The sequence below is a fragment of the Petaurus breviceps genome, unplaced genomic scaffold (assembly GCF_028583685.1).
Source record: "Petaurus breviceps papuanus isolate PSGF00001 unplaced genomic scaffold, PetGlider_PUasm1.0 174, whole genome shotgun sequence".
NCBI lineage: Eukaryota > Metazoa > Chordata > Mammalia > Diprotodontia > Petauridae > Petaurus > Petaurus breviceps.
In genome coordinates, this window is record NW_027185761.1 from 20,292,777 (window position 1) to 20,319,940 (window position 27,164).

Here is a 27,164-nt window from a genome sequence, read left to right on the forward strand (position 1 = left end):
GCGTTTTACGGCACTGTCGGGAAAGCTACCTCCGCGTCGCTTTACGGCCCTACCGGAAAGATCGCTTCCGCCGGTATTTGACTGCTGGAGAGGAAAGGGAAAGGGAGAGGGAGAACCCCGGACTCAGGGCTCGGGTGCGGCCGGGCCTTCGCGGGCCATCCGTGACGATGGACCGCAGGAAGAAGCCGCTGGACGTCACGGCCTCCTCGGTGAGTGCGCCGCGCTCCGGCCCCCCCCTGAACCTCGGGGTCCCCATGGGAGCCCCAAAGGCCTTCTCCCCCATGTCTACCCTGGACCTCGGGGTCCCCATGGGTCCCCCCAAAGGCTCCTATCCCTAGACCTCCCCTCCCCAGCCCATTAGACTGGGAAGCTCCGGGCAGAGCGTGGAAAGAAGCATATGACCTTCGGGCCTCGGTTTCCACATCTGTAAAATAAGGAGAGTTTGAACCAGTCGGGGGTCTCTTATATCGGACACCCCCTTGGGCAGTCTGCGGAAGCCCGTGGGCCCCTTCTCAGAATAACGTCTTTAAATACATAGAAAAAAACACAGGAAACCACTTTTATGGAAATGCAGTTATCAAGCCACTAAAAAAAAGTTTCAGGCTGAGAACCCCTGAATGAGGGGCCCCCGAGGTCCGGCCTCCCCAGGCTGGGGACACCCCGTGTGGTGCCAGCCAAGCCCCCCATCACGGATCCCATCCCTGCACCCCCAAGGTCCCCAGGGGTGCCCCGGCCCCTTTCTCTCCGGCCTCCCTTTGGGACCCGCCACGATCTACCCCCTGCCGCTCCTGGTGGCCTCTTCCATGGCTGGAGACAACTTAGGCTTGTCTGAATATGCCGGGTCTATACCGCCCGTCTGGAGCAGATCAGTAATCTCTTAACTCGTGATCACTGCCTTCTGGGTACTCTCACCTCTCTAGGTTTTCATGGCTGTTCTCTCCTGGTTCTCCTTCTTAGTCTCCTTTGCTGGATCTAGTTCATTCCCCCAAAGGTCTCGCCCTGACCCTCTTCTCCCTTATACCTTCTCATTTGGTGATCTCCTCTCCTGTGGGCTCAGTGTTTGTCTCTATGAAGATGATTCTTAGATCTGTCTCTCCTGCCCTAACCTCTCTGCTGACCTCCAGTTTCTTTGTGTCTGTCTTTAGTCTGTCTTGTGGAGGAAAATGTAAAAGTTCTACTTTAAGCCGTAGTCCCAAGCTATTATCTTGCCCCTGGGTTCCTGGACCTAGTTGTTTTCAGGTCTCATTTTTTTCCTGGATTTGCCCAGACTTAATTCTTTGGGGGTTACCCACACCAAAGACTGCTGCCAGCTCCTTTCTCCCTCCTTGGGTCCGGATCCTTGGGTTGACCTCACTCCTTCATCAAAGACCTAGTGGAATCTTTGAGGAAATCAAAAAGTTGGTTTTTTACCAGGAATACAGCACATTGGGTAGGTCTTTAAGGGAGTGTTTGTGAAAAGATGTAAGTGAGGGCAACACAGAATAAGAAGGTGTGGATGAATTGAAGCACTGAAGAAGTCATCACTTTGAGCTCACAGATTCTTGGAGATATTGACAGCAGGTAGTCTATAAAACATTTTGTTGGTCTTTAATTTTGTCTGTATGGCTGTTGACTTCACTGATACATGTAGCGGCTTGTCTATGAGACTGCTTATGCTTACACAGTCTCTGAGAGTTTCCACAGCTAAGAACATTAACCTTTCCAAACTTAGCTATGCTGGACCTTGGACAACCGACATTTCCCTTCCATCGCCTGGGATGGACATGAAGGCTTTGGCACACTTGCCACATTAGCTTGCCCTCTATCAGCACAGCTTTGGAGAACTTAGAGGTGTCTCCATGCTGTGATGAAGTTCTAAGAATGGTTTAAATAGGATGGAGGGCCCTGTAAATGCCTTGACATGTATTCAAAGTGTAAGTATCAGGTTGGTGTGCATCTCTGGACCCCAACCGATCCTTCCTTAGTATTAAAGAATGGATTTCAGAAGCTCCAGAAGAGCGAGAGCTTCCTCAACACAAGGACTGTCTCCCCTAGAATACCAGAAGATGCACATTTTGCCCCTCAGTCTTTAAGAGGAGGTTAGATGACCATATTGAGGATGCTGTAGGAATTTTTGTCTGTTCATGTAGAAGTTGGGCTAGACTGCTTCTGTGGTCCCTTTCAACTAATCACAATAATTTGTGATGCCTGGTAATACCATCACAATATCAGAATTGTAAAGTCCTCCTGAGGTCAGCTAGCCTAACCCACACCTGAAAAGGAATCCCCCTCCTACAGAGCCAGCAAGGTGGTAGGGTGGTGGCTTATAACCTTTACTTGAAGCTCCCCAATGAGGGGAAAGTGACAGATAGCTAAGTCACTGGGAAGTTTATACTCACAGGAAGCTTCAATTTGCCCCTTCTTAACTTTGACCCATTATTCCTAGCTCTGTCCTCTAGGGCTGGACAGAAAATAATTTAATCCCTTTTCTATGTGACAGCCCTTCATAAACTTCAAGACAGCTCCCCTGCTCCCCCCTGAGTCTTCTCTTCTGTACAACCCTGGTGCCTTCAGCTGCCCCTTATCACATGGATTCAGTGCCTTTCATCATTCTCAGTGTCCTCTTTGTAGATTCTCTAGATTTTCAGTACCATTCTTAAGCCCTGGTGCCTAAAACTGAACAGGGTGGTGTCTGAAGGGGCCAGAGTACAGCAGGGTTATCACCTTCTCCCTCTCTACATGCCCAAGATCCCATTGGCTTTTTTTTTTTTAACTCATTCAGCCTGTGGTCTAGTAGTTTTAACCCCCCCCCAATCTTTTTTTAATAACTATTTTATTTTCAATTCATGAAATAAAATGGGCATTTCCATAACAGTATAATAAGAAAAAAAAAGATGATTGCATCAGAAACTGCAACTCTACCATGTACAACTTGCTATTTCCTCCAAATATATGTCAGAGTTATACTTTTAAATAAAAAAGATCTGAATGTTTTTATTTTTGTCATGTTAACCAGCTCAGCTTGGGATAGAGAATTGAGACAACCTTTTTTGTGAAGAACAAAGCATAATAGATAGGTCTGTCTGTAGATATTCTGAGAGCATACAGGGCCAATTGTGATCAGTCTTCTAGAAGTGGGTTTTTAAAGCAGGATTTTGGAGGAGGGGGAGACGTAATTTGTTAGAAAGATTGGATTTGACATGGGGCTGGGGAGGAAATTGGTTTTCATTATGATCTTTCTCTCTCCCCGCCCCGCCTTTTTGTCCCCTCCTCCCCCCCCACTCTTGCCCTCCCCATTATTTTCCATCCATATACTGTCCAGGTGAAGCTCCTCTTCTCAGTGAGGTATCCCTCTATCCTGGTGCTTTTATTCTTTTCCTCTCTTTTCTAAAGCAGAAGTTCAGACTTTTCTGTCCCCAGGACACTGGCGGTGTCTAAGACTATCTTGTAGGTGTTCTGGGGGCAGGTCTTATGTAGTCTTGCTGTGTATAATAGAACTGCATCTGTGCTTTCCTTTCTAACATGAATTAATAATTTACCTTACTATATCACCCCCTGGGCCAGCCCTAGGCAAAACTGTGAAATGGGCATAGTTTGCTCTTAGCCTCCCCGCTCTGGCCCTTTACCAGCTTTTGAGAGCCTGTGGCCCCATTTTCCTCCTCCCTTCAGAGACCTCTCCCAAGGGTCTCCGAATTGTAAGCCTTCTATCTAGCTGTGGGATGAAAGACTTTGTCCCTCGGTAGAGGAGTTTCAGACTTCAGAGAACTGGTCAAAGAGGAATTGAGGAGGTGGGGGGAAGAGAAGGGAGGTAGGATGTTTCAGAGTCTGCTGAAACCATACCAGACAGATTGTTTGGCCTAGTTCCGAGTTGGGCCCTGGTCCCTCAGAACCCTAGAATACTGGAATATTAGGTCAGGAAAGGACATGAAGCTTTGTCCAAGCTGGGGTGATGAAAAGTGCAGTGGATTTGGAGTCAGAAAATTCAGTTCTAGTTGTGACAAGTCTCTGTGTCTCTCTAAGCCTGTTTCCTCATCAGGTGTGCAATGGATGAGGTCCTAGTCCTTAGAACGTGTGGATTGTGCCTCTCTTGATTCCACTCCAGTGCACAGTAGGTTTAGTAAGCCCAAGTCCAGGTGTGAATAACACAGAGGCCTTACCTCCACTTCAGAGTATGCACAAGCATCCCAACGCTGCTTCCTGTTGGCAAAATGTGAGCTGGCAAAGTTCTTTAACAGGCTGCTGCAGAGCTGAGCCGACAGCCTCTAACTCTTCCTCGGCGGTTTCTGAGAGTAAAGAGGATTGTTGTGAGCCTATGAGTGACATAGAACAGACCCAGTTTTAATATTGTGTGCTGTGAAGGTTGCAGGAGCCATCAGAGATCCCGTCGGTGACTGGAATTGGCCATAGTGACCACAAGGCTGGACAGTAGCAGGAGTTGAGTCTGATCAGGAGTCTTGGAAGGAGCCCAGCAGATGGGCACAGGAGCCCCTGTGCTTGATGATGCCCGCTGGCCCCTGAAGTGAGCTTGAAGAAGACCTGGGGAAGGGAGGAAAGGAGTCCTTCCCCTTGGAGTCTTTGGGCCCACAAGTTCTTTTCTTATCTGTCCCCAGATCTTTCTTAAACTGTTCTCCAGCTGGTACCTAGTCACCTTGTATTTGTGAAGTAGATTTTTTTTTTAATACAGGTGTGAAAATTTATATTTATCCCATTAAATTAATCTCATTAAATTCAGCCCTATCATCTCACCTATGTGAGTGTTTAAGTTGTTGCTTCTCTTGCTTTGAAAGATTGGGATACAAATCCCTTTGGTGTAGAGAAGTAAGATCAGCAAACCTTCACCCAGCAGAAAGGAGGAAGGCAGGGAGCTGTCGGCATCCTGGAGTGGTGAGTCATGGTGCACCTGGGGGCATCAAGGGGACCAAGAAAGCTTTGGTGACCTGCTGGTCCTTTTCTGATGTTTCAGTCAACAGATAGAGAAGGACCAACCAAAAGACCCTTGAATGGGATAAGAGGGAATCCTGAGGTATTTGCTAATGACGTGCCAACTCATAGCTAAGTTCTGAACATAGTATTTTCCCTTGTTTTGTTTATTTAAAGCTGGAAGGGACCTTAGGAAATTATCTATTTGAGCTCATTTGTTCTACAGATAAAGAAAATGAGGCCCAAAGAAATAAAATACTTTGTCTATGTTCAACAAGTAAGTAGAAGAGTCAAGCTTACAGCTTATGACCTATTTATTTCTTATTTCCTATTCTTATTCCTTAGACTAGACAAAAGTTCCTCCAAGCCCCTCTTGTCTTAACTTTTTAATGTGTGGTTCAGATAGAGAGGTCCTTTCTGTGGTTCAGATTAGAGAGGAATATCCAAATCAGAAAGGACCCCAGCAGCCAACCCATCTAGCCTGTCCCCGAAATCCCCTCATCGCATCCCTGAAAAATTACCACGTTTCTGCCCTGCCTCGGAGATCTCCCATTTCAGTCCATCAGTAAGCATTTGGTAAGTACTTATTCTGTGCCATACATTTTCTTAAGTGCTGGCAATGCAAAGAAAAAGCAAGAACAGCTCCTGCCTTTAAGAAACCTCCATTCTAATGGAATCAACAACATGAAAATCATAACAAGATAAATACAGAATCACTGGAAAGGATGACGCTGGCAACTGGAGGACCAGAAAAAGTCTACTCAAGGATTTGATCCTCCAGTTGTGTCTTAAAGGGATCCAGCCCATTCCAAGGGTATGGCATTGGAAGGGAGAGCATTCTCAGTATGCATGGGAAAAGCCAGTACCAAGTAAAGAGATGGGAGCTAGAGTGGAGGAACACCAGATAGTCCAGTCTGGTTGGCTCATTGAACGCAGAGGGGAATAGAATGTAAGAAGACTGGAAGAGTAGGAAGTGCCCAAGTGGTGAAGAACTTCAATGGCAAAGAACTCTCTGTTTAACCTTGGAGGTAATAAGAAGCCCCTGAAATTTATTGAGTAACAGAGATGTCACAATCATACAAACACTTGAGGAAAATCCCTTTGGCAGCTAAGTGGAGAATGGATTATATGGTGGGGAGAGACTTGAGGCAAATTAGAAATATAAAGGACTGTTGCAATAGTCTAGGCAAGAGGTGATGAGGGCCTGCAGCACAGTGGTGACTGTGTGAGTATAGAGAAGGCGTATGGGAGAGAAAGAAACGACAAGATTTGGCAAGCGATTGAGTATGTTAGAGAAGTGAGAGATAGGAGCTGAGGGCAACACTGGAGCTGGGGTGGGCTTCAGCTGTAATAGAAAAGTTGGGAAGAAGGAAGGACTTGAGGGGAAAGACGAGTTCTATTTGTATCACATGAGTTTGAGATGCTGACAGAAATCCAGTGCTAAATGTCCAAATGGCAGTTGGTCAGATGAGACTGATACCTTGGAGAAAGATACCTTTATTCACTAGTTGAATAAAAAGGTTTAAAAATCATCTCCATGAAGATAATAGTCCAACTGGTGGGAGATGATGAGATAATATACAGAGAAAAGAGAAGAGGACCCAGGACAGAACCTTGGGGGGTACACACCATAGGCATGATGTGGATGGCAGTCTGGCAAAAGAGATGGAGACAAAGCAGTCTGACAGGTAGAACAAAGAGAGGGCAGTCATGGAAACCCAAAGAAGAGAGGGTGGGTAACCATGTCAAGTGCTATAGCCTTTGATTTGGGGAAGCCTAACCTCTGAAGAGTACAGTCTAGACAATCTCCACAAAGCTCAGCCCAGCAAAAGGTAGGGATGGTTCTGGGTTCCTGCATACAGTCTGGGGGATAGATTCTTAGAGTATGATATTGAGAAATAGGATCTGGAAAATGAAAGAGTTGGACTGAATTACCTCTACATTCCTTTCAACTCTAAATCTTATGATCCTTTCTGAGTGTCATTTAGAGGTATGTTTATGCCCTTGTGATTGAAGAATTTGTTTTAGGGAAGGCACAGAGGAAAAGATGAAAGCTTAACATCTGTTAAGGAAAATTAAATTCAGAAAATGAAACTGGCTTTTACTCTGGAAAGTGACATTAGGGATATTTTTCTGAAATACAAACTGATTGTCTAGATAAGAAAAACCTTTTCTGAAGCTCATAAAGATAGGCTAAAGATGTAGATGACGGTAGAAAGGCAAGAGAACATGGAATCCTATAAATCCTGGAAAGGACCTTAGGGACCATCTTATTTAATCCACCTGTTTTATAGAACTGAAGCCCAAAAGATCATGTGTCTTGCCTGAGGTCACCTAGGTATTTAGTAAATGGACCAAAAGATTGAAACCTGATCTTCTGACTTAGTGTCCAGCTCTCTTTACACTGCCACCTCATGTCTAGTCAGTAACTGCATCTGAGATCTCCTTTGCTTTATTATCCACTCTGAACTGTATCAGTACATTGACCTGTTTAAAATATTTTGATAATGTTACGAATCTCATGAGTGTATTCTCTCTACCTGTGGAGATCACACCTATCTGTGCCCTCTGCTGTGTGATTCTCATTTATGTTCACCTTCCACAGATCTTCTGAGGAGCATCTGTCTGATGCATTCAGAGCCATCCTCTGGATTTTTTAGCCTGTAATGAAGACTAGTGCAGCACTTGGGTATCTTTCTGTCATCCCCACCATCTCAGAGCATAGTATTGTATGTGAAGAGGGGGCCTCCCCTCAAGGAGCCAGGAAGACCTCGGTCCATATATAGGGTGTATGGCCCTGGGCAAGTCCCTTAACCTTTCTGTGCTTTAGGCAATTATGAAACTAGAAGTTGAAGCAAAGATACCAGTTTGCATTGGTAGAGGGAGTTTTTCCATCTAAGATTCCTTGTATCAGTGAAATCTGAGCTTCTGTTCATTTTCCTACATTTTCTGGATGAAATGTGCTATGCCATTGTCACTGGTAATGTGACAATGTAGCCTACTTACATATTCCATGAATTTCTTCATTGTCTTTTGGTTTGATTCTTTGTAGATGATGGTTTTCCATGATTTAAAGCCATAGAGAATCACAAGGACAGGATGATTTTTAAAAATTGTGGCTGGTATAATTTATTTTTTTTTGTCACTTTCATATATTCATTTCTGAATACTTCTCCCCTCTTCCATATGCAGCAAGTTACCCCTTGTAACAAAGAATTTAAAAGGCCCTGGGTTTGCGGTTCGGGGAAGCGGTTCAGCAAAATGAACATATCATCCGAGATTGATGGCATGTAGTGTTCCATACTCACAGTCCCCACCTCCGCAGGGGTCAAGTTCAGTCCTTATGTCTATTCAGCACGCAGTTTTGTTGTTATTCTTTCCTTTTACATTATAGTTTTGTTTGTGTCTGTTGTCTCCTGGCTCTATCTTCTTCACTTTGTATCAGTTGAAAAAAGTATTCCTGTGTTTCTCTGAATTCTCATCATTTCTTACAGCACAGTGATACTTTATTACATTCATGTGACACAGTTTGTTTAACCGTTCCCTGCTTTCTGGGCATCTCCTTTGTTTGCCACTACAAAAAGTTCTGCTCTGAATATTTTGTTGCATGTATGATCATTGGCCTCGGAATACGTATCTCTGGGTCAAAGAGTGTGGACCTTTCGTGGCTTCTTTAGCATAATGTCAGATTGTTCTCCCATGTTGTTGGGTCACTTCATACCTCCAGCTACAGTGTATCAGATGATGTGTTTGTTTTTCCACAGCCTTGCCAATGTCAGCTTCCATTTTTTGCCATTTTTATCAACTTGCCCAGTGTGAGGTAAATCCTCGGGGTTGTTGTGATTTTCTTTTCTGTTATTCATTAGTAATTTGGAACACTCTTTCCTATAGTTGTTAATGGCTTTTGATTGGAGAACATTATTATTAAGGTGAGTTTTTGTGTTAGGGAGGCTTCTTGAAATCTTTCAGGGTGCTACCCAGTTTCCACCTTTCCTGATCCACCCAATCTTCTCCTCTTCCTCAGTTTATCCAAGATACATGTATTAATGGACTGACTCAACAAGCTGCCCATATAATTGCATATCCATAATATGGGCAATATACATTCCTCATCACCTTGGGTTATCATCTATTTGACTTGATTCTTTAACAGTGATTGTTTTTTATTTCTGTTTTAGTTAGTGGACCTGAAAGCTGAACTTTTCCGAAAGCAAGAAGAATTCAAGCAAGAAAAACTTCTCAAAGATGCTGGAGTTCCAGGGAAACCAAAATCAACCAACAAGGTAGAAATACAATATTTATTAATTACATATAGGCATAAAATTTTTCACAATAATAGATATTATCTCCTGAACCCAGATGGTAGAACACAATGTCTATTTACATGTTTTGTTATTAATAAATAGCTCTAACATAACCCCAGAGGGAAAAAATCCATTTGCATCATTATACTGGATAGATACCAACTGGGAGCAGCAAAATAACAGAATTGTAATGAGGAGGGCTCTCAAAGCTGTTAGTGGCTTCAGATTTTAGTGGTTTATCTTCATTTATGTTAACTATAGTTTTCAGATATGTCATTTTCTAAAATTAGAGCACTCAGTGAAGCAGTAATTAGGGAATAGATTAATGCTACTAGTGATACTATGTGACTGTATAGAAATTGTTGTTAGTGCATCTGTAACTCTGAGCCCCCACTACATCTGGCACCATCAGTAGGCTTTGTATTCCATTGACTATTTGCAAGTTGTTTTCCTTCTGTGACTAATAAGTAGTGTTCTTACTGACAGTCATGTGTCAGTTTTATTGTGGGTTGGATTTTTTTTGTTTTTTTTTTTTTCTAATTCCCCAGAAACCAAGTGTCTGGAACAAACAGAATGTAGGTGTTTCAGAACGGGCTGAAAAAGACGCGGAACAGAAGATCGAGGAGCAAAAGACATTAGACAAGTCAAGGTAACATCAAGCCACAGGAAATGGATGTTTTCATAACCTTTGAGAGATTTAACTTTAGCCTTTAGGCAAAGGAGTATCTAAATCATTCCAATAAAAAGGGGATCTCCAAAAAAAGGAGATTGTTTTGGTTGCTCCCTGAATTTTCCTACCCTTGAAATCAGCATGGTTCAGTTGGAGCTCCCTGGTCCAGTTTAGTTGTGGCAAAAGACTGGATCATCTGTCCCACCTGGTCCTGCTTACTCCTGCAAAAAAATAAACCTCACCAGAACTAATGACAGAAGAGCCATTCCTTAGATAAAATGCCAGTGGGTTGTCTGATAGTTTGCCATAATCTAGACAGTGCTGGACTAAGAAGTCAGAAGGACCAGCCTGACTCCTCCTGGCTTTGTGACACCAGGAAAGACACCTTACCTTCTCTGGGCCTCAGTTTACTCACTTGTAAAATAAAGATAAAGACACCTGTAATGGACTTTATCTCACGGAGGGGTTGGTTGTCAGGATCAAATGAAATCATGTCTATAAAGGGCTTTATATACTTTGAAGTGATCAGTACACAGCAACTCTTGTTATAATTACTAGCAGTGGTAGTAGATTGCTCATGCCAAAAGAAGGTGCTTTATAATAATATAAACACCATTGTGATGAGACATCAGCCCACAGGGGGCCCTGATTGTAACTCCCTGACAGTGGAGGCCACACTATGAGTACCACTGGCTTTCACTTCTGTTAAGAAGGTTCAGTGCATTCTTGTTAGCATGTCCGTGGGTGCCTCTTCTGCACGGTTCAGACAGAAAGCCTTTCGTCCTTAGTGTCTGTAGTCCTCTCACCTCCTTGACATTTAATGCCCATTCTAGTTGGGTGTCTTTAGTAACTGAATTGGTTTTAGATTGAAAGCACTATTTTTTTTAACACTTGTTTCTTCTTTTTAGGGAAAAATTAGAAGAGAAAGCCAAATTGTATGAACAAATGACTAAAGGAGACTTCCTAGGTGAATATACAACTGAGCAATGTTGACATGCTTCTAATTCTTTCTTTTCACTTGGAACCCTATTGAATTATGTACTTTGTTTTTCAGTAGCAGTAATAATGGGGAAGAAAGCTGCCAATTGTTCATAAATACTGTTGATTTCCATTATTTGCCTTCTTCTATACATACAAAACAGAAAAGGAATTAAATCAAATCATCAGTATTTATTGAGCTCTGATTCCACGCATGTGATCAGCCAACAAGTACCTGCTACATTCTGGACACTGTGATGGGCACTGGGGACACGAGGACAGAGAAGGAAACAGGCCTGGCTCTGACAGGAGCTTCACTCCATGCTGGGCACTGTGTCAAATTCTGGGAAGGGTTCAGTGCACTGCTTCTGTTGGCCTATTTTTTCCTAGCCCTTTGGGTTATTCATGGTAGGCTTTGAATAAATATTTATTAAGTGACTAGGTAGGATTCCTGTGACTCTTTTTTAAACCTTAAATTTAATGTAGCAAAATCTCACAGAAAACAGTTTAAGGAGTTTGTTTATGAAATAGGCCAAATACAGTCCACCACATACCAGGTGCTGTGATTCTCCCCACTCACATTGAGAATGTCTTGCACAGGCTAGTGTTCTTCTGCATTGGTTTGTCTGTCATAAATAGAGAAAGGTAATTCTGTTTTCTGCCCTCTGCCATTGGCTCAATGTTTCTCTGAAAAACTTAACCATTGTATTCTCTAGCCAGTGACATTCTCACTGGGCATAGATGCCCCCAAGAGTCAGTCTTCATTGATAAGACAGTGGGCAGCTGTGGAATCTTGAAAGGCCTTTTCTTTGGTTCATTTTAAATAGTAAGGAATTGACGGCTGGCAGTCAGCTTGTGTCTTTGTAAGAGTGGACAAGGAGAGGTGCATACGTCATCTGATGAAGCTGTCAAGGGAAATGTCAGCCACCGTGGAGAAGAATGGGACTGTTTTGTATTGATTTCTTACTCAATGTGTTCTTTGATGTCATATATTTAAAAATTGATTTTTTTTCTCTCAGATGAAGAAACAGAAGATATGTACCTTGTGGACTTCACGCAGAAGATCATAGATAAACGAAAAGAAATGCAAGCCCTAAACCTGAACAAAGAATCTAAAAAGACTGCTGGAAAGGAGGAAGACAGAGATGAAGGTCTTTCTGAAGCTGATATCCCTCTTCCCCGTGACCCCAGTGAAGAATGGTTTGTAGTATCTATGCATTCCTGTCTTATTATGTCAGACTCACTTTTTCCCTTTTTTCTCATGCTGTTCTCCCAGAACATCATGGCTTTCATTTTCATTGCTACCTTGCTCTCCCTTGATTTTTTTCTCCTTAAGTGATATTAAGGTTGGAATGGGTTTTTACAGAGGTAAACGTGGCTTTTTATGAATGTCTTCTCCTTGTTTCTATCCACAACACATTCTGTGACTTTCTACAGCAGTTTAGCACCCCCAGAGAAATGTGCTCTGAAAAACAAAGCAAGTCCAGAAGTGATATCTGATCAGAACTGGGCTATTCTGTACTGTTTCTTCTGCTACAGATTAGGACGGATGTCTCTGCTACTTCATTTCTGTTCTGTATTGGGCTATGAGCATAAGCAGATATTTTGTTAAATGTTAACTCCACTAAATACCCAGTTATGAAATATTCTGATATATATATTGGTCCTTGTAGAAATTAAATGAAAACTTAAAAAAAAACCTGAAAATGGATCAGAAACTACATTCTTTTTTTCTTAATAAAGTTCACATGAATGTAAACAGTCAGCCCTTACTATTTAAATGATCCTGAATTTCACCTTCCTGGTGTTTTCCTTAGGTTGAGATAAAAACACAAGTTTAACGTTTTGTCTTAGTGGGGATTTTGATGTTTCAAGGTACTTGATCAGTTAAACTCCAGAAGACATTATCTTTGCCTTAAAAGAGTTGCTAGAAACGGGTGCACAAGAACTTTAGAAGGGGAAACCCCAGCCTGGAGTGTTGTTCCCATTCTCCCTCACTTACTTAATCTTATCCTTTAATCCTGTTCCCTAGAAGCCCTCCAGAACCATTCTGCCCAGACCTGTTCTCTGGTTCTCTCTGTCTCTCCATGCCTGGCTTTGCCTCACAGCCTCCATCCCTCTCTCCTTCCTCTCTCCTCTCATGACTAACAGCACCTTTCTGTACTAACATTAATTCCATCCCTAGATCTCTTACTCGTCTTTTCACATGCATATGCCTTGTCTCCTCAACTAAATCATAAGCTTCTTGGGGACAGGTGCGGCTTCCTGTCTTCCTGTGCCCAACAGTAGCTCCCACTATTAGGATCTGTTGATTGAACAGTTGGCTTAACCGGTAGTTATTGAGCTTCCATACTCCTGGAAACTTTGTTTTCCACAGCTTCTTCAGCAAGGACATTCATCATGGAAATCTCATCTCTTTTGGAAGGCTTAATGCCATTGTTCTTTTATTAATGCCGTATGATCACAGCAATTTTTCAGTGATCTGGAGAGTTTGGGGGACAATTGAAGGTGTCACATGCCACCATATGGTGAAAGGAGCTGCTTTACCAGCATTTCTTAATGCCTTTTTGTTTTTAAATTAAGCTGTAGCATTCTAAGTGCTCATAAAAAGTACTCTGTAGTTAAGTTCCAGGTGGTGGATAATCTTTCAGCAGTGATACTGTAAATAATGATGAAGGCCATCTGGCAAGATCTTTTTTTTCCCCTTTCAGTTTATTCATTAAAAGAGGAAACAGCTTAGATAGTTAGAGGTTTTATTTCTTGTAGTGATCAGCTTAGGACTGCAGTGATGAATTCCCAAGCATTCCGTCTTTAATTTCATGGTTTGAATATTGAGATCTCAATCTGTGTATTTGCTTTCATCATATTTGGAAGAAAAAACATTTAAAGCATTGAGAGCTGCATCTCTAAGCATGCATATGGCCATAACTATTTAGTGAGTCCGTGAATCCGCAAGTATTTACTAAGGTCTTGCCCTGGTGTAATGGAAGAAGCCCAAGACTAGGTCTCAGAAGACCCAGGTCCTGACTGTCCCCATCACTCAACTGCTGGGCATCTGTTTCCTCCTTTGGAAATTGAGGAGGGACTAGAATCTGGTCACTAAGTGATCCCTAAGACCCTCCCAGCATTTGTACTCTGGAGTTCTTTACTGTGTCCCCAGCATTGGCCCAGCTGCTCTTATATATAGGAATAGGGATTCCATAGGGATTAAGGTGACCAAGCTCTTTTTCCACCTGCTCTGAAACCCAAAGTTGTAGAGAGTTTCCTATAGCCCTGAGTTTAAGTGACTTAGCCAAAGTAACACAGCCAGCGTGTATCTGAGCCGGGGCTTGAACCCAAGTTTCTCTGGTTTTAGCCGCTGTTGCAGAGGACCACTTCGTATCTCTGCTGAGATGTAAAGCACAGCTATCACACAAGATTAGGGAGGCAGCTTGGAGCAAGGGAAAAAGCACCAGTTCTGGGGTTAAAGGACCTGGGTTCAGATCCATCCTCTGATAACTCTCTGGGTGACCTCTGGCAAGTCCCCTCAGCTCTTTGGGCCCTACTGTCTGTATGTATAAAATGAGGAAGACAGACCAAATTGCCTCGCAGGTCCTGCCTGGCCCCAGATCTATGCTCATAGAGAATCTTTATCCTTAAGGAATTTACAGTCTTTTAAAATTCTCTTTTTAATTCGGTCAGTCACCTCATAATACTAGTTTAATGTTTTTGGTGGAGGTCAGTTTGGGCCAGAGCAGGACTCGGGAGATCTGGATTCTAGCACCAGCTCTGCCACCGGCCACTGGGCAGTTTTGGGCAAGTCTTCTGGCTGAGCCTCTTTTTCTTCATCTCTTAAATAAGAATGTGTGAGTTGGTGATCTGTTGAGATCATCTTTGGTTTTTTGTATGTCCATTATGCATTGGTCAGATTGTGCAAAAAAAAAAATCTGTTATTTTTTCCTTGTGTTTTCCCTTCCATAATCTTAAAAACTTCTAAAATTGGGCAAAAATAAGAAAAAGAATCAAAGTTAAAGGGGGATGCAAGAATTAGTTGACTGGGAAGTTTTTACAGAGGACTACCTTAAAAATAATTTAAAAAAAAACTCTGACCTTTTAAAAATCGAAAAGTCTAAGGGGAAAAGTGCTGATTCAACAATAATAAACCCACCTTTGTATAGCTATTTAATCTCTGTAAAACACTCCCCTCACAACAACTCTGTGCAATTGATAATACAAGTGTTACCCCCACTTTACAGATGGGGAAACAGGCTCTGAGAGATACAATGACTCTGATCTCCCAACTCTTTCCACTGTGGGGAAGAACAGGGATAAAAACTAGAATGAGCTGTTTGAAAACTTTGAGGATGCAGAATTAACTTAAACAAGTGAATATGGCATAGTTTAGGAAATTGATATCCAACTCTGGACTGTGCTCAAGCAGTCTGGAACTGTGGTAGTATTTGTTAGAAATCAGAGCTGGACAAGACCTGATTCTATAAAATTTCTAAATGTGAGATTAATATATAGTAAATCTGTTGTGGGTCAACTTTAAGGGTGGTTTTTAAAAAATACTCTCTTTAATGGTTCGTAATCAGTAAGTTAAAATTTTCTTTAGCCAGCTTCATTCTTCAATGCACTAACTTCCTGATTTAGGAAAGCATAAACCTGAGCTTACACATCCTTCCTGACATTTCTGTTTTCTCCTTTCAGGGTCGATTACGTGGATTCTCTAGGTCGTTCTAGACGCTGTATGAAAAAGGATTTGCCAAGCCTGTTGGAAATGGATAAAAATCTTAAGGGAAAGCCGTAAGTATACGTGAAAGAACTCTATCCTGCCATGATGCCTTGGTGGTCCTAGTGTAGAGATGAAGCTTTGTTATAATAGAATTTCTGATATTTCACTAACCAGTGATGGGCCTTCAGCCTAACAGACCCACTGTGCAGCACACTCTGTTCTAGTGTGTGACTTTAGGAGGTGCATGTGCCCTCTGAGCCTTCAGAGGCTCCTCCCCTGTGGGACATCATGACACAGGGCCCTTCCACCTCCGAATCTGTGTCCTGTCATTTAAGGCTATGATGCTCTCATCTCACAGAGTCCATGCCCTGTTTTGTCACCTTTCCAAGTGAAATTCTTTCTGTGACTCTCATTGTTTACCATAAGAAAATGTTTCAGCTCTGAATTGCAGCACAGGAATGTTCCATACGACTCCTATTTGAAGATAGCCTTGCTTGTTTTCTTATTTAACTAGCTATGTTAGTGACAAAACTCTGTTGTCTGAAGATATGAGAAGAGAGCTTCAGCGACAGCAGTGGGAGGAGGAAGAGAAGGAGGCCCTGAGCAGACCAGTAGGACCTGTCCACTACGAGGACATTCGAGAAAATGGTAGCCTTGTTTTTCTTGACCTTTGTCATCTGGAATTAAAGGTGCTGAATGGGGTGGGGTTGGGCATGAGAGGGGGAGAAAGTAGGGTATATAAACAGCTGCAGTGAAGATAGTTAGTGTCCTGTTAGTTCACTTTTTTACCCTTAGAAAGTGATCAGGTTGTTGAAAACCTGTGTAGCCCAAGGAAAATGGGAAAGTTCCATAGTTGAAGATTAACAGTGGGTCTATATTTTACCTCTTCATATTTGTCAAGCAGTATTGATACTGGATTTAAATTTTATTTATATGATTTCTATCTTTACTTGAGTTCAGGTCTTTTCCTTTCTGACTTTATTAGGAAACTGAGTGTTCATGTAACTTAAACCTTGGTGAAAGTCAAGGAAGATCTCTTATTTGGTTTTTATTTATTTCAGAGGCCCGACAACTTGGTGTTGGATATTTTGCCTTTGCCCGAGATAAAACACTGAGAAACAAGCAAATGGAGACTTTAGAAATGCTGCGAGAACAGGTGTGAGGTTCACAACTGAAAGCCAGTTTTCTGTGGGCGTGTTTTTCCTTCTCACTCTGCTATTGGGGAATAGCAGACATCTAATCAGCCCAAAGAAAGAGCCAAGACCACGGCTTCCATCGTGTGTAGACATTCCAAGCTGCCTCGTGGTTTTACATTTTCACTGCTTACACGATTACATGTCTAATGAGGGCACATAGGAGGCGTCAACTTGTGTTAGTGTCTTTGTGAAGAGAAGCAACTTACTCTTACCTAGGGTGATGCTTCAGCAGGAGCCGGATCAACTTTCCTCAGCTGTCCTCCTGAGCTCTAACACCACGTGGCACCCACTTGTCCAGCCTTACAAGAGCTTTAGTGTGCTTGCGTGGGAGTTTGAAATACTAAAATAACATTGACAGTCACTATCCTTTGGAGACTTTAAGGTGATATGTAAACCAGTGAACTGGTTTGAGTTCGTTTTTAGAATGTGATACGAAGCTGGTGGGCAACGCTAGTGACCAGATGGGGATCCAAACCATGGGAGGCAGGGCTCCTGCTATAACACGAAATTCTGTTGAGATAAGTGGTGAGCACTCCATTGGGTTTCAGAAAGGCAACTGTGTTAGTACAGGACATTCACTAACTGTTACCTTGAAAAAGACATGGGGACTACCAGAAAGAAAGCCAGGGAAGTCCCCCAGCTGCTGCAGCGTTAGGCTTCATCGGCAGAAGCATAGTGCCTAGAGCTGGGTAGACTCTTAGTGCCCTTGTACCTTGCCATAGCCAGCCTTTATCAAGAGTTAGGGACCACTCTGGGCCCCACATTTGAGGAAGGACAGGGAACAACTAGGCAGAGTTCATAGGAGGGTCACCAGGATGGGCTGGGAATAAAAGCCATGCCACATTCAATAAGGATCAGTGTTTAGACCGCTCAAAATATTTAGCTTAGGGGAGGCAAGACCGAGCAGCGCTGTGATAGCTATTTTTAAATATTTGAAGGTGTGTATGTAATAGGGACACAGGATTAGGTGGACTCAAATCCAAGCTGTGACACCTCCTGGCTGTGTAGATGTGAGGAAGTTGTTTAGACCTCCTGATCCTCCACTGTCTCTGCCGTAAATGTGGATAATATTTGAGCTACCAGCCTCACATGGTTGTAACAACAAAATACTTTATATGTCATAGACATCAGTTATTTGACCCTTAGATGATGATTAGGAACAATGTATAAAGACAGATTATGATTTGATGGGAGGAAAAACTTCTTAATTAAAGCGCTCCAGAAGTGGATAAAGCTGTGTATGCATGCACACACATGTGCCTGTGTGCACATATATGGACATATATGTGTATTTATACATACAGGCAGTTCATTCATTAAGTAAGTGGGCCGCTCTGACGACTTCTACGTAAAGCAATTTTGATGTAATGTGGATTTGCCTGTGGAGGTGGGGAAGGGAGGGAGAAAAGGAGGCAGGAAGGAAGGAGGCCGTGTTCAAGGACACGTTGGGTCCAGAGACCTAGAAGTGAGAGCAGGAGGAGGAACAGCTGGGGGCTGGGCCAGCCATTTGGGGACACGACTGGAGCCAAAAGAAAAACCCCACAGGAGCAGAGCCACTGGGGCCAGACAGACAGACAGGTGACATGGGCCCAAGGACGGACACATGGTGCCCAGATGGGGGCCCACAGAAGAGGCAGAGGTCTCAGGCCAGACCAGGATCCAGCAGCACTAGTGGTCTGTGTGTGACCACTCTTCTGCTTTCACTTGGAGGATTGTTTGGTGGCAGGGTAGGAGGCCACAGAGCACCAAGCCTTGGGGCAGGAATAGAGAGAGAGAGAGAGAGAGCACAGCACTGTATCATAAAGTTACCATAGGTATTTTTTTAGAATGCAGATTTCTTTCAGAATTCTTTACATAACTTTGAAATTTGTGCAATGCAAATTTACATAAAGAGAGAACTGACTATATAGGAGTTAGGGTACACACACACACACTCTCTCTCTCCCTCTCTCCCCAGTAGAGGCTGAATGACCAATGTTTGTTAGGGCTATCATAGAGAAGAGATTTCTTTTCAGATACATGTTACATCCTAGATGAACTCTGTGATCGCTTTGACTCTGAAATTTTCTGCTGCATATGTTTACATATGAAAAGTTGAGTATGTTGATAAGTACAATAAGTTTGTGTAGTTTCAGTTCTTTTTAGAAATATTCAAAAGGTGAAAACAGTATTTCCTCTAATTGTTTAAATGCAAACTTCATTTTTAACACTTTTTATATCCGTTTATTCAGACTACAGACCAAAGAACCAGACGGGAAAACATCAAAGAAAAGAGAAAGGCCCTGCTGGATGCCAGGCTTGCAAAACTGAGGCAGAGAAAGATGAAGAAGCTAAAGGGGGATGGGCCTGAAGAAGAGAATGAAGGTACAGCACAGTCCATATTTCTGAACTCCAAAGTGAAGTTTCAGTGAAATGGCTGATAAATGCAGACTGTAGTTTCTCTTTCTGAGAAAAGAAATTTTTTTAAGTAAATAATGCAGAATAAACAGACTTAATGGTCTGTTTAAGAAATGAGTGAGAAGGGGAATATTCTCAAACATAGCATTTAAACACTACAGGGAAAACTGATATTTTAAAAATAAGGAAGTTTTAACAGTTAACATTCCTTTATAATCAACTATAAAAACTAATTTGAGTCATCTACCCTTTAAATTTGTAATTGCAGCCTATATTTTGATTAATCCGATGTCAGATGGAAGTAATTTATGACAAACTTTTTTATTATTATTTTTGTGTTAATTAAATGGAGAATGTGTGTGTGTGTGTGTGTGTGTGTGTGTGTGTGTATTTTACTCTTGTACAAGCTGAATAAATTCCATCCAGCTTGGACAAAGTTTTGGGAGAATCTTAGGAATTTCAGTAGCTTTCCTCCATAGTAACAGTGATTATCCCTAGGCAGTTGTCCACAACTCTACGGCACTGTCTGTTTTACATATTGTTATGTTGGGGTCTGGTGACGAGTCCCCACAATGCTGCTGCTGCTTTGCCCTTTCTCTAAAGTGTAATAAATAAATAGAGTGAACCACAAGGCCCCCTTCCAGGGTCCTGGCCCTTTATGGCCTCCACACTCATGTCTTTAACTAAGAAAGGGGTAGAACCCAAAGTTGTTGGTGTCAATGAATAATTGGAGGAATTCCTGTTTTTGTTTTTAATCTTGATGTTAATGTTTTATTTTTGTAAACTTTTTTCCAAAGGGATATATTCAAGCTGATATAACTTAAATCTTATAATAATCTTGTGCTTTCTACTAATAGAAGAAGTGATTGGACCTCTCCCTCCAGAACCAAAAGCCACTCCAGCTGCCCCAAAGAGCAAAGTGGAAGTTATCATCCAGGAGAGAAAAGACACCAAGCCAGGCATCCCTTATGTCCGAGAGTGGGACAGAGGCAAAGGTGAGAAGGCTGGTCAGGGGAGTGCGTGCTTTGTGACCCTCATGCTTCGGGCAGGAGTTACTACATCCCTACAGAGGGGCTCTTGGAGCCCCTTGTACCTGACTAATCCTTTCCAGAGGCTCCTGCAGCTTCCCCAGGGCTCTCAGGGAGTTCAACTGACCCTCTAGCTTGGCTTCTCCTCATCTCACAGACTCACTTTGGGCCCAGAGAGCTAGGAAATTAAAGACAAAAAAGAATAAAGGAGAAATGCTGCAAAATTATACCATCCCAAGAAGTCATTTTAGGAATCATTTAAAATTGTTCTAATTTCTGCTGCCCTCCCATGGCAGCAGCTCAGCATAACAATTGCTGAGGCCTTTCCGATTTCACTCACTGACCTTGGCTTTCAGAAAACTTTTGGAAGGTATCAGCAGCAGGTTTAAGATTCCCAGCTCATTCTTAGGAACTTTGACTTCCTTTTTCTGTGGGACCTTAACCCAGGCTGTGGGTCAGTTGCTGGGACAGCACTCCTTCCTGGTTGATGCTTCTGGTCAGAACTATTGGGCCCTGAGATCATGCCGGCTTCATTAGTGAGAGGCTGGATCATAATGGAGGAAACTGGGTTAGAAATAAAAATGAAGCCTCAGACTAGACCCCTGCATAGCCTTCAAAATGCTTCTTTGCTCATATGCAGGGTTTTAGCCTGTGAAGTACCTGCCTAATAATAGCAGTACTTAAGTACTTGAAGGATTTTGATCTTGGCTTTGTGGGTACTTGAAATTCCTTCTTGCCTCGGTAGGTGGTTTGATGAGTTACTGTGGTTGGTCCTCTCTTGATCCTTTCTGATCCTGGTTGGGTTAGCCCTCTCCCAGCACTGGGCCCAACCTTGACGTTCCCCTTCTTGGTAGGCCTGCCATATCCCAGGCTTCCTTGTCATGGTCTTCCACCAAGGCCATCTCTACCCTGTGAGGAAGCATTGGTGGAGGACTTTGGTTGTCCATGCAGACAATAATACTTTTTTTATTTATAAATACAAAAATGCACTTTTTGCTTTTTAATAAAACTATTTTTGTTGTTAAGTCATTTCAGTAATTTCTGACTCTTCCTGACCCTATTTGGAGTTTCTAGGCAAAGCTACTAGAGTTGTTTGACTTTTCCTTCTCTAGCTCATTTTACAGATGAGCAAACTAAGGCAAATGGGGTTAAGTGACTTGCTAGGATCACACAACTACTAAGTGTGTCAAGTGTCTGAGGTCAGATTTGAACTCAGATTTTCCTGAATCCAGGCACTGCACCACATAGCTGCCCAAAGTTATTTTGCTGATATCTTTTGTTTATGTATCACCTTCATTTCCAAATATCCCTTCCCCAGCAATCTACCCCTTGTATCAAAGAGTGAAAAAAGAAAAAGAAAAAAAAAACAATTCTGCCAAACTCCTACAGCAGCTGAGTCTGACAGTATTCCAGTATTCTGTGTTCCACAGCCCTGTCTTCCTCCCCTTGGGAGAAGGCCCTTCTGGCTCTGAGCTCGCCAAGGGCAGGGGCTGCTATAGCCCTAGCACACAGCCAGCACTTAGTAAGTGCTTGTCCACTAACTCCTGTTTTCTCTTCTCTCTCCTGGGCCTCTCATGGCCCAGCTTTGTTTCCTCATTTCTCTTTCCCTTCTCTCCATTAACATTGTTGCTGTCTTGTGCTTGTCTTTCTGGCTCTGGTTTACTCAGCTCTGCCTTGGTTCACTTAAGTCTTCTCCTGCCCCTCTCACAACACCCACAGATCTGTTACATTCATGGGCCACAGCTTGTTTAGCCGTTCTCCAGTTTGGAGGCATCTGCTATGTTTATACTTCTCTGCTGCTACCAAAAATGCTGCTTGGAATGGGCTGGTGTTTTGGAGACTTGCTTTTGTGATGTTTTTTTTCTGACTCCCTCTCCCCTACTTGCTGGTAGATGCCTACCACTGGGGTTCCAGGATCAAAGGGTATGGATATTTTAGTCAGTTTCTTAGCAAATTGTTTTCCAGAGTAGTTGGACAAGTTCACAACTCCATCAACAGCGTCATTAGTGTGCCTGTCTTGTGGCAGCCCATCCAGTGGTGATTATTCTGTTTTGTCATCTTTCTAAGTGTGAGGTGAAACTTCCAGGTTCACAGGTGCTGGCACATAGTAGGTACTTAATAAATACTTATTAATTGTTAAGATTAATTAATGTTGGGGTGGCTAGGTGGCGCAGTGAGTAAAGCACCAGCCCCGGAGTCAGGAGGTCCCGAGTTCGATTCCGGCCTCAGACACTTAACACACATACAAAAAAAACTAGCCGTGTAACCTTGGACAAGTCACTTAACCCCAATTGCCCTCCAAAATGCAAAAAAAAGGGGGGGGGGATTAATTAATGTTAATTAATTAATTTAATTAGTAAACATTAATTAATGTTCAAATTATAGATCTAGAGCTTGAAGGGAGTCCAGAAGCCTAGTTCTAGTCCAGCACCTCCTTCCATAGGGGAGGAAGCAGAGGCCCAGGGAGGGAGGCTGGTTAAGAGACTTGCTGAAGTGGGATCTCTGATATTACTTAGTTTGCAATTTCTTTTATCATCAGTAGTTTGGAACAGTCTCTTACATTGCTAATAGTTTGCCTTCCTTTTGGAATTGGGGATCCACTGGGCTCTTGGTCTCACATTAGTTACCTTTATACCTTAGGTATCAGATCCTCACAGACAGAACAGTGATTTTCTTTCCTCATTCCCTTTCTAATTCCCTTTTTTCCCCATTCCCTTTCTAATCTTAATTTGCATTGTTTTTTTTTAAATGCAAAAGTGTTTTTTTAGTTTCATATTTTCAAAATTATCTTATTTTTTTTTTGAGATTATCTCTACTCCTCACTTAATTAACATTTCTTTTAAGCCATAACTATGAAAGGGAGCCATTCTGGTCCTTATGATGTTTTAATGAATACCTTACATTATTATAGTGATTTGTAGTTTACAAAAATGCTTTGTAATACACAATCTGATTAAACAAATCATGTAAATTTATGAATTCCAGAATTCTTTATCAAATGTAGAGTTCCCTGTTGAGGTGAAGAATACTCCATGGTCTTTGGGGAGTAAAAGAATTCTAAAAGTTTTTTTTTTCTTTTCCCTATAGAATTTTCTTTTGGACACTGGTCAAAGAGGCAGTCAGATCTCAGGGCTGAAAGAGATCCCGAGTTTGCCCCACCATCAGATTACTTTTTGAACCAGAAGAGAATTGGTCATGTCACTGGCCAGACTTGGAACCAATCTGGACCTTCACACGAAGCCTCAGGATTTGACTCTGGCCAGAGTAATGAATCCTCCTCCACAACTCCCCCTGAACACCCAGGACGAGCTCCCAGCCCCCTTTACCAAAGTCTGGATGACATGCTTTCCTATTACAAGCAAGTGACATAAGCGTACAAGTCTTTGGACAATGGTTTCTGCTCTGCCAGCTCCCTCCTTTAGAGGGAAAACTTGACTTCAGGAACATTGATTTCCTCCCCATTGGCATTTCCATGGGAGGTGAGATCACCATGCTGTCATTAAAGAAATGTAAGTCATTAGAATGCTGTTAATGTGGAAGAGAAGAGTCCAGCAGAATTGAGACCCTAGGAATTCTGCTGCTGCAGGGCTAGACTGATGTATAATTTTAGTTGGATTAAATCCCCTTTGGAATTGTAATGGAAATATTCTTTCATATTTGAAATATCAGAAAAAATTCTGACAAAAAAATTTTTACACTTGTTCCCATTGCTAATTATTCCAATTTTGTCAGAGTCTAGATCACATATGATTATCTTAAAAGGATTTAGCTTCCAAATGAGTTGATTTAAATCTGTTAAGGAGAATCTTCCCCCAAGATGCAGTGGTGAGTGAGGTGGGGCAGTGAGTGAATTCAATACCCAATCACACTGTCACCCTGAAAGAATCAAGCAGCAAACTCTTAGGTGAAAATAGAACAAGTGAGTCACCTACCTAGAGAGCGCTGCAGAAAGGCAGGCCCATGTCAGGTCCACAAAGAGGAGACCCGAGTTCAAGTCCATCTTCTGACCATCTTGCTCAGGTCACTTAGCCTCTCGGTGTCCAGGCATCTCCCTGGGATTACGGGATACAGAGGAGCTTCCAGTCTGCTTTGGTCTGGTAGTTCCTAAGAAATGTCTCATCTTAACTGACACCCACAGGAAGGACCTAGAATAGCATCTCGTACATGGCCAGCCCTCAGTAAGTGTGTGCTGATTGAACAGTTCATGGGCTAGCCTGCCTAGTCACAGAACAGCCAGAGCACAGGGCTTGTTCGTCAGTACAAGCTGCTGGGAGTTCTTTATTACTAGGATTTATCCTCCTGTCCTCACCTATCTGTCACCACCCCTCTGGGTCTGGGTCTTGTAAGAGGTGGGCCACTCCCTCTCTCTGCCCCAAAATGATAGTGTTTATTTAGGGCACAGGCTCCAAGCCAAAGATGAGAAAATGCAGAAAGACGACCATCTCTCCTGTGAAGTCCTTGCAGCCAATGCCTGTTGCCTCCTGCCCCAACTTCAAGTAGCATGTCCATACAGGCAGGCATCCACACTCTCATGGTGGGAGGGGAGTGTGGTGGAAAGTCAGTCCAGGCAGCCAAAGTCTGTTCAGCTTCTTAAGTATTTCTCAGACCCTGAGAAAAGAGAATGAATGGACCAGGTGAACCTCAGACACTGTACTGTAAGCCCAAATCAAAAGGATAAAAACCCAGTTCTCAACACCAGCAGCACTGAACTTGGAGTCAGGAAGACCCGAGTTCAAATCTAGCCTTGGACACTGTCTGTGTAGCCCTGGGCAACACTTAACCCTCTGCCTCAGTTTCTTCATATGTAAAATGGGGATAGTAGCACCTGCCTCGCAAGGTGGTTGTGAGGACCACGAGGTAATGTGTAAAGCGCTTCCTAAACCTTAAAATGCTCTGTAAATGCTGGCTGTGATTATCACGTCTGTGAGCCGTGACAGAGCTGATTGTATTGCTAAATGTTTCTGTGCCCAAATGGATCTGTGGTCTCATCGACCCCCCAGTGATACAGATCACCATTTGTCCTGGCCATCGTCCTCTGCGGCTCCTGTCCATGTCATCCCATGGCCTCCGCCACCAGGAATCTAGCCAGTGAGGTAGTGGCCTCCCGCTATACTAAAATGGAGGGAAATAAATAGAATTCATGGGCAGGAAAGGTCAAACAGAAGAAAAAGGGCAAAGGAAAATGCTGGTAATTAAAAATAAGAGATGAAGGAAGAAGGCTGGGGAAAAACAGTCAAAGACGAAACCACAAAAGATGAGAAGACAAGATGTGGAGAGCGGACAAGAGTGTGAATGTGATTGAGTGGGCCAGTGAGAGGGTAGATAGAGTGATTGATGAGGGCCAAAGGGAGAACGAAAAATTAATAGGAGACGGGAAGCAATGAACAGGGGAGATAAGAGAATGATGTCAGCGAAGGCCCCCCCATCCCCAGGGCTGCCCTCAGCTCTCCCCACAAGCAATCTGTCTCTGAATGTTTCATGGAATTTCCTTTGTTAACACCCACTACCTAGTGGGATAGTCTGTCCAGGGCCATTTACTCAGTGTCCACAAACTCTTTTCCCCATCACGTTTTCATAGGGCTTCTAAAGACCACCTAACCCATTCCTGAAACCCTATCCTCAATATAAACTCGGTTCAGTGTTCTGTATATTTTCCTTCCATGTCATTTCAAACCTTCATTCCTTGAAGTATCAGATAGAGGTTTTATTGTTACTTATAGATATATTTGTACTACAGTTTCCAGCAGGTGGCATTAGAGTTCTGAAGTCACACATCTGTACACTAAAAGATCTATTTTTATGTACTTCTGTGATCAGATTATGTACATTTCTTCTGTTAGCAATTGGGGAAATTAACCTATCAATTTCTTCTATGTATAAATTGAACACTGTCGACATTTTTAAGGCCTCTGTTAATCTTTGGGGGACAAGTAATTCAAATGCCTTCTATAGAAAAACATGACTAAGACCATGTTTCTGCTGAGCTTAACTGAAATATGTGTATGTATTGGCTAGACACAAATATATATTTAAATCTATATTTACATGTTATATATGTTTACATATCTATATATACACATATGCATATATCATACCTACATATATTTATGCATGTGCATAAATATAGCTATATGCACATATTTATACATATATACATGACTATATATATCTATATATACATGCATATTTTTATACACACAGACATACACATACACACAACATCCAGAAATCTGGAATGATTTGTTTTAACTTTGCTGTGACCTCAGTCTTCTCCAGATCTTTCTGTATTTTAATAAGATTTTGTTTGTTTTGGCTGAATTAATCATTCTGTTGCTTAAAATCCCCAGAGAAAGTTAAAATTTTCATATCCAAGATTCCTGCCAAGTCTGTCCCTACGTCCATCTTTCCACGGACCCACAATCTCAACCATGTGGGTGTTACCTCCATTGTACCAAAGATATGGATGGATATATTTTTTCTCTTTAGCATACAAAGTACTGCTTGCCTATGAGGTTTTAACCCAGTCTTCTTGTGACATACAGATGAGAGAGTAGAATTTAGAATTTGGAACAGTAGTGTTTACTGGTCTTTGCAGTTAAAACAAAAGAGAGTAGCCATGTAAGTTTCCTTTCCCTCAGTGTCTTGAACTGAAATGGTATTTTAATCGAATCATGTGAAATATTTTAGATGGCTAAGGTAAGTTATAATAATTGATAAGGATTTCCCAAGACTCCAGAGACTATCAACAGTAAAAGGTATTCATCGATGAAATTCATCATTCTGCCCTGTCTCCAGCTATGAGACGTTTTGTTTGTATAGGTTATTGAAATCTACCAAGGTTTCTTAGGGGGGAAATGATATAGCCGAACAAGACAATCAGCCTAAGAATACTGGGACATGGAAATAAATGAAATGGTATTGAAAACCTATGTAATCACAGGGCTTAATATTGATTCTGTATTTTAATAAAGCTAGGGT

At 42.3% G+C, this 27,164-nt stretch overlaps 1 protein-coding gene across 1 annotated transcript; it reads left to right on the forward strand.

Annotated features, from left to right (window-relative positions):
• Positions 1-27: 27 nt before the first annotated feature.
• Positions 28-26,083, forward strand: CCDC174 (coiled-coil domain containing 174). Its single transcript, XM_069083864.1, has 11 exons — positions 28-209; positions 9,078-9,182; positions 9,752-9,852; positions 10,782-10,840; positions 11,871-12,051; positions 15,541-15,636; positions 16,080-16,213; positions 16,627-16,721; positions 18,993-19,125; positions 20,016-20,153; positions 23,274-26,083. The coding sequence occupies exons 1-11, from the start codon at positions 168-170 to the stop codon at positions 23,555-23,557; spliced, it is 1,368 nt and encodes a 455-aa protein (XP_068939965.1). The 5' UTR covers positions 28-167; the 3' UTR covers positions 23,558-26,083.
• Positions 26,084-27,164: the final 1,081 nt, after the last annotated feature.

Bases quoted from the DNA above. Each gene is read 5' to 3' on its own strand.
- CCDC174 (XM_069083864.1), top strand. From the start codon at position 168: ATGGACCGCAGGAAGAAGCCGCTGGACGTCACGGCCTCCTCG. The intron at 12,052-15,540 runs GTTTGTAGTATC...TTCTCCTTTCAG, and splicing joins CGTGACCCCAGTGAAGAATG to GGTCGATTACGTGGATTCTC. The intron at 19,126-20,015 runs GTACAGCACAGT...TTCTACTAATAG, and splicing joins GCCTGAAGAAGAGAATGAAG to AAGAAGTGATTGGACCTCTC.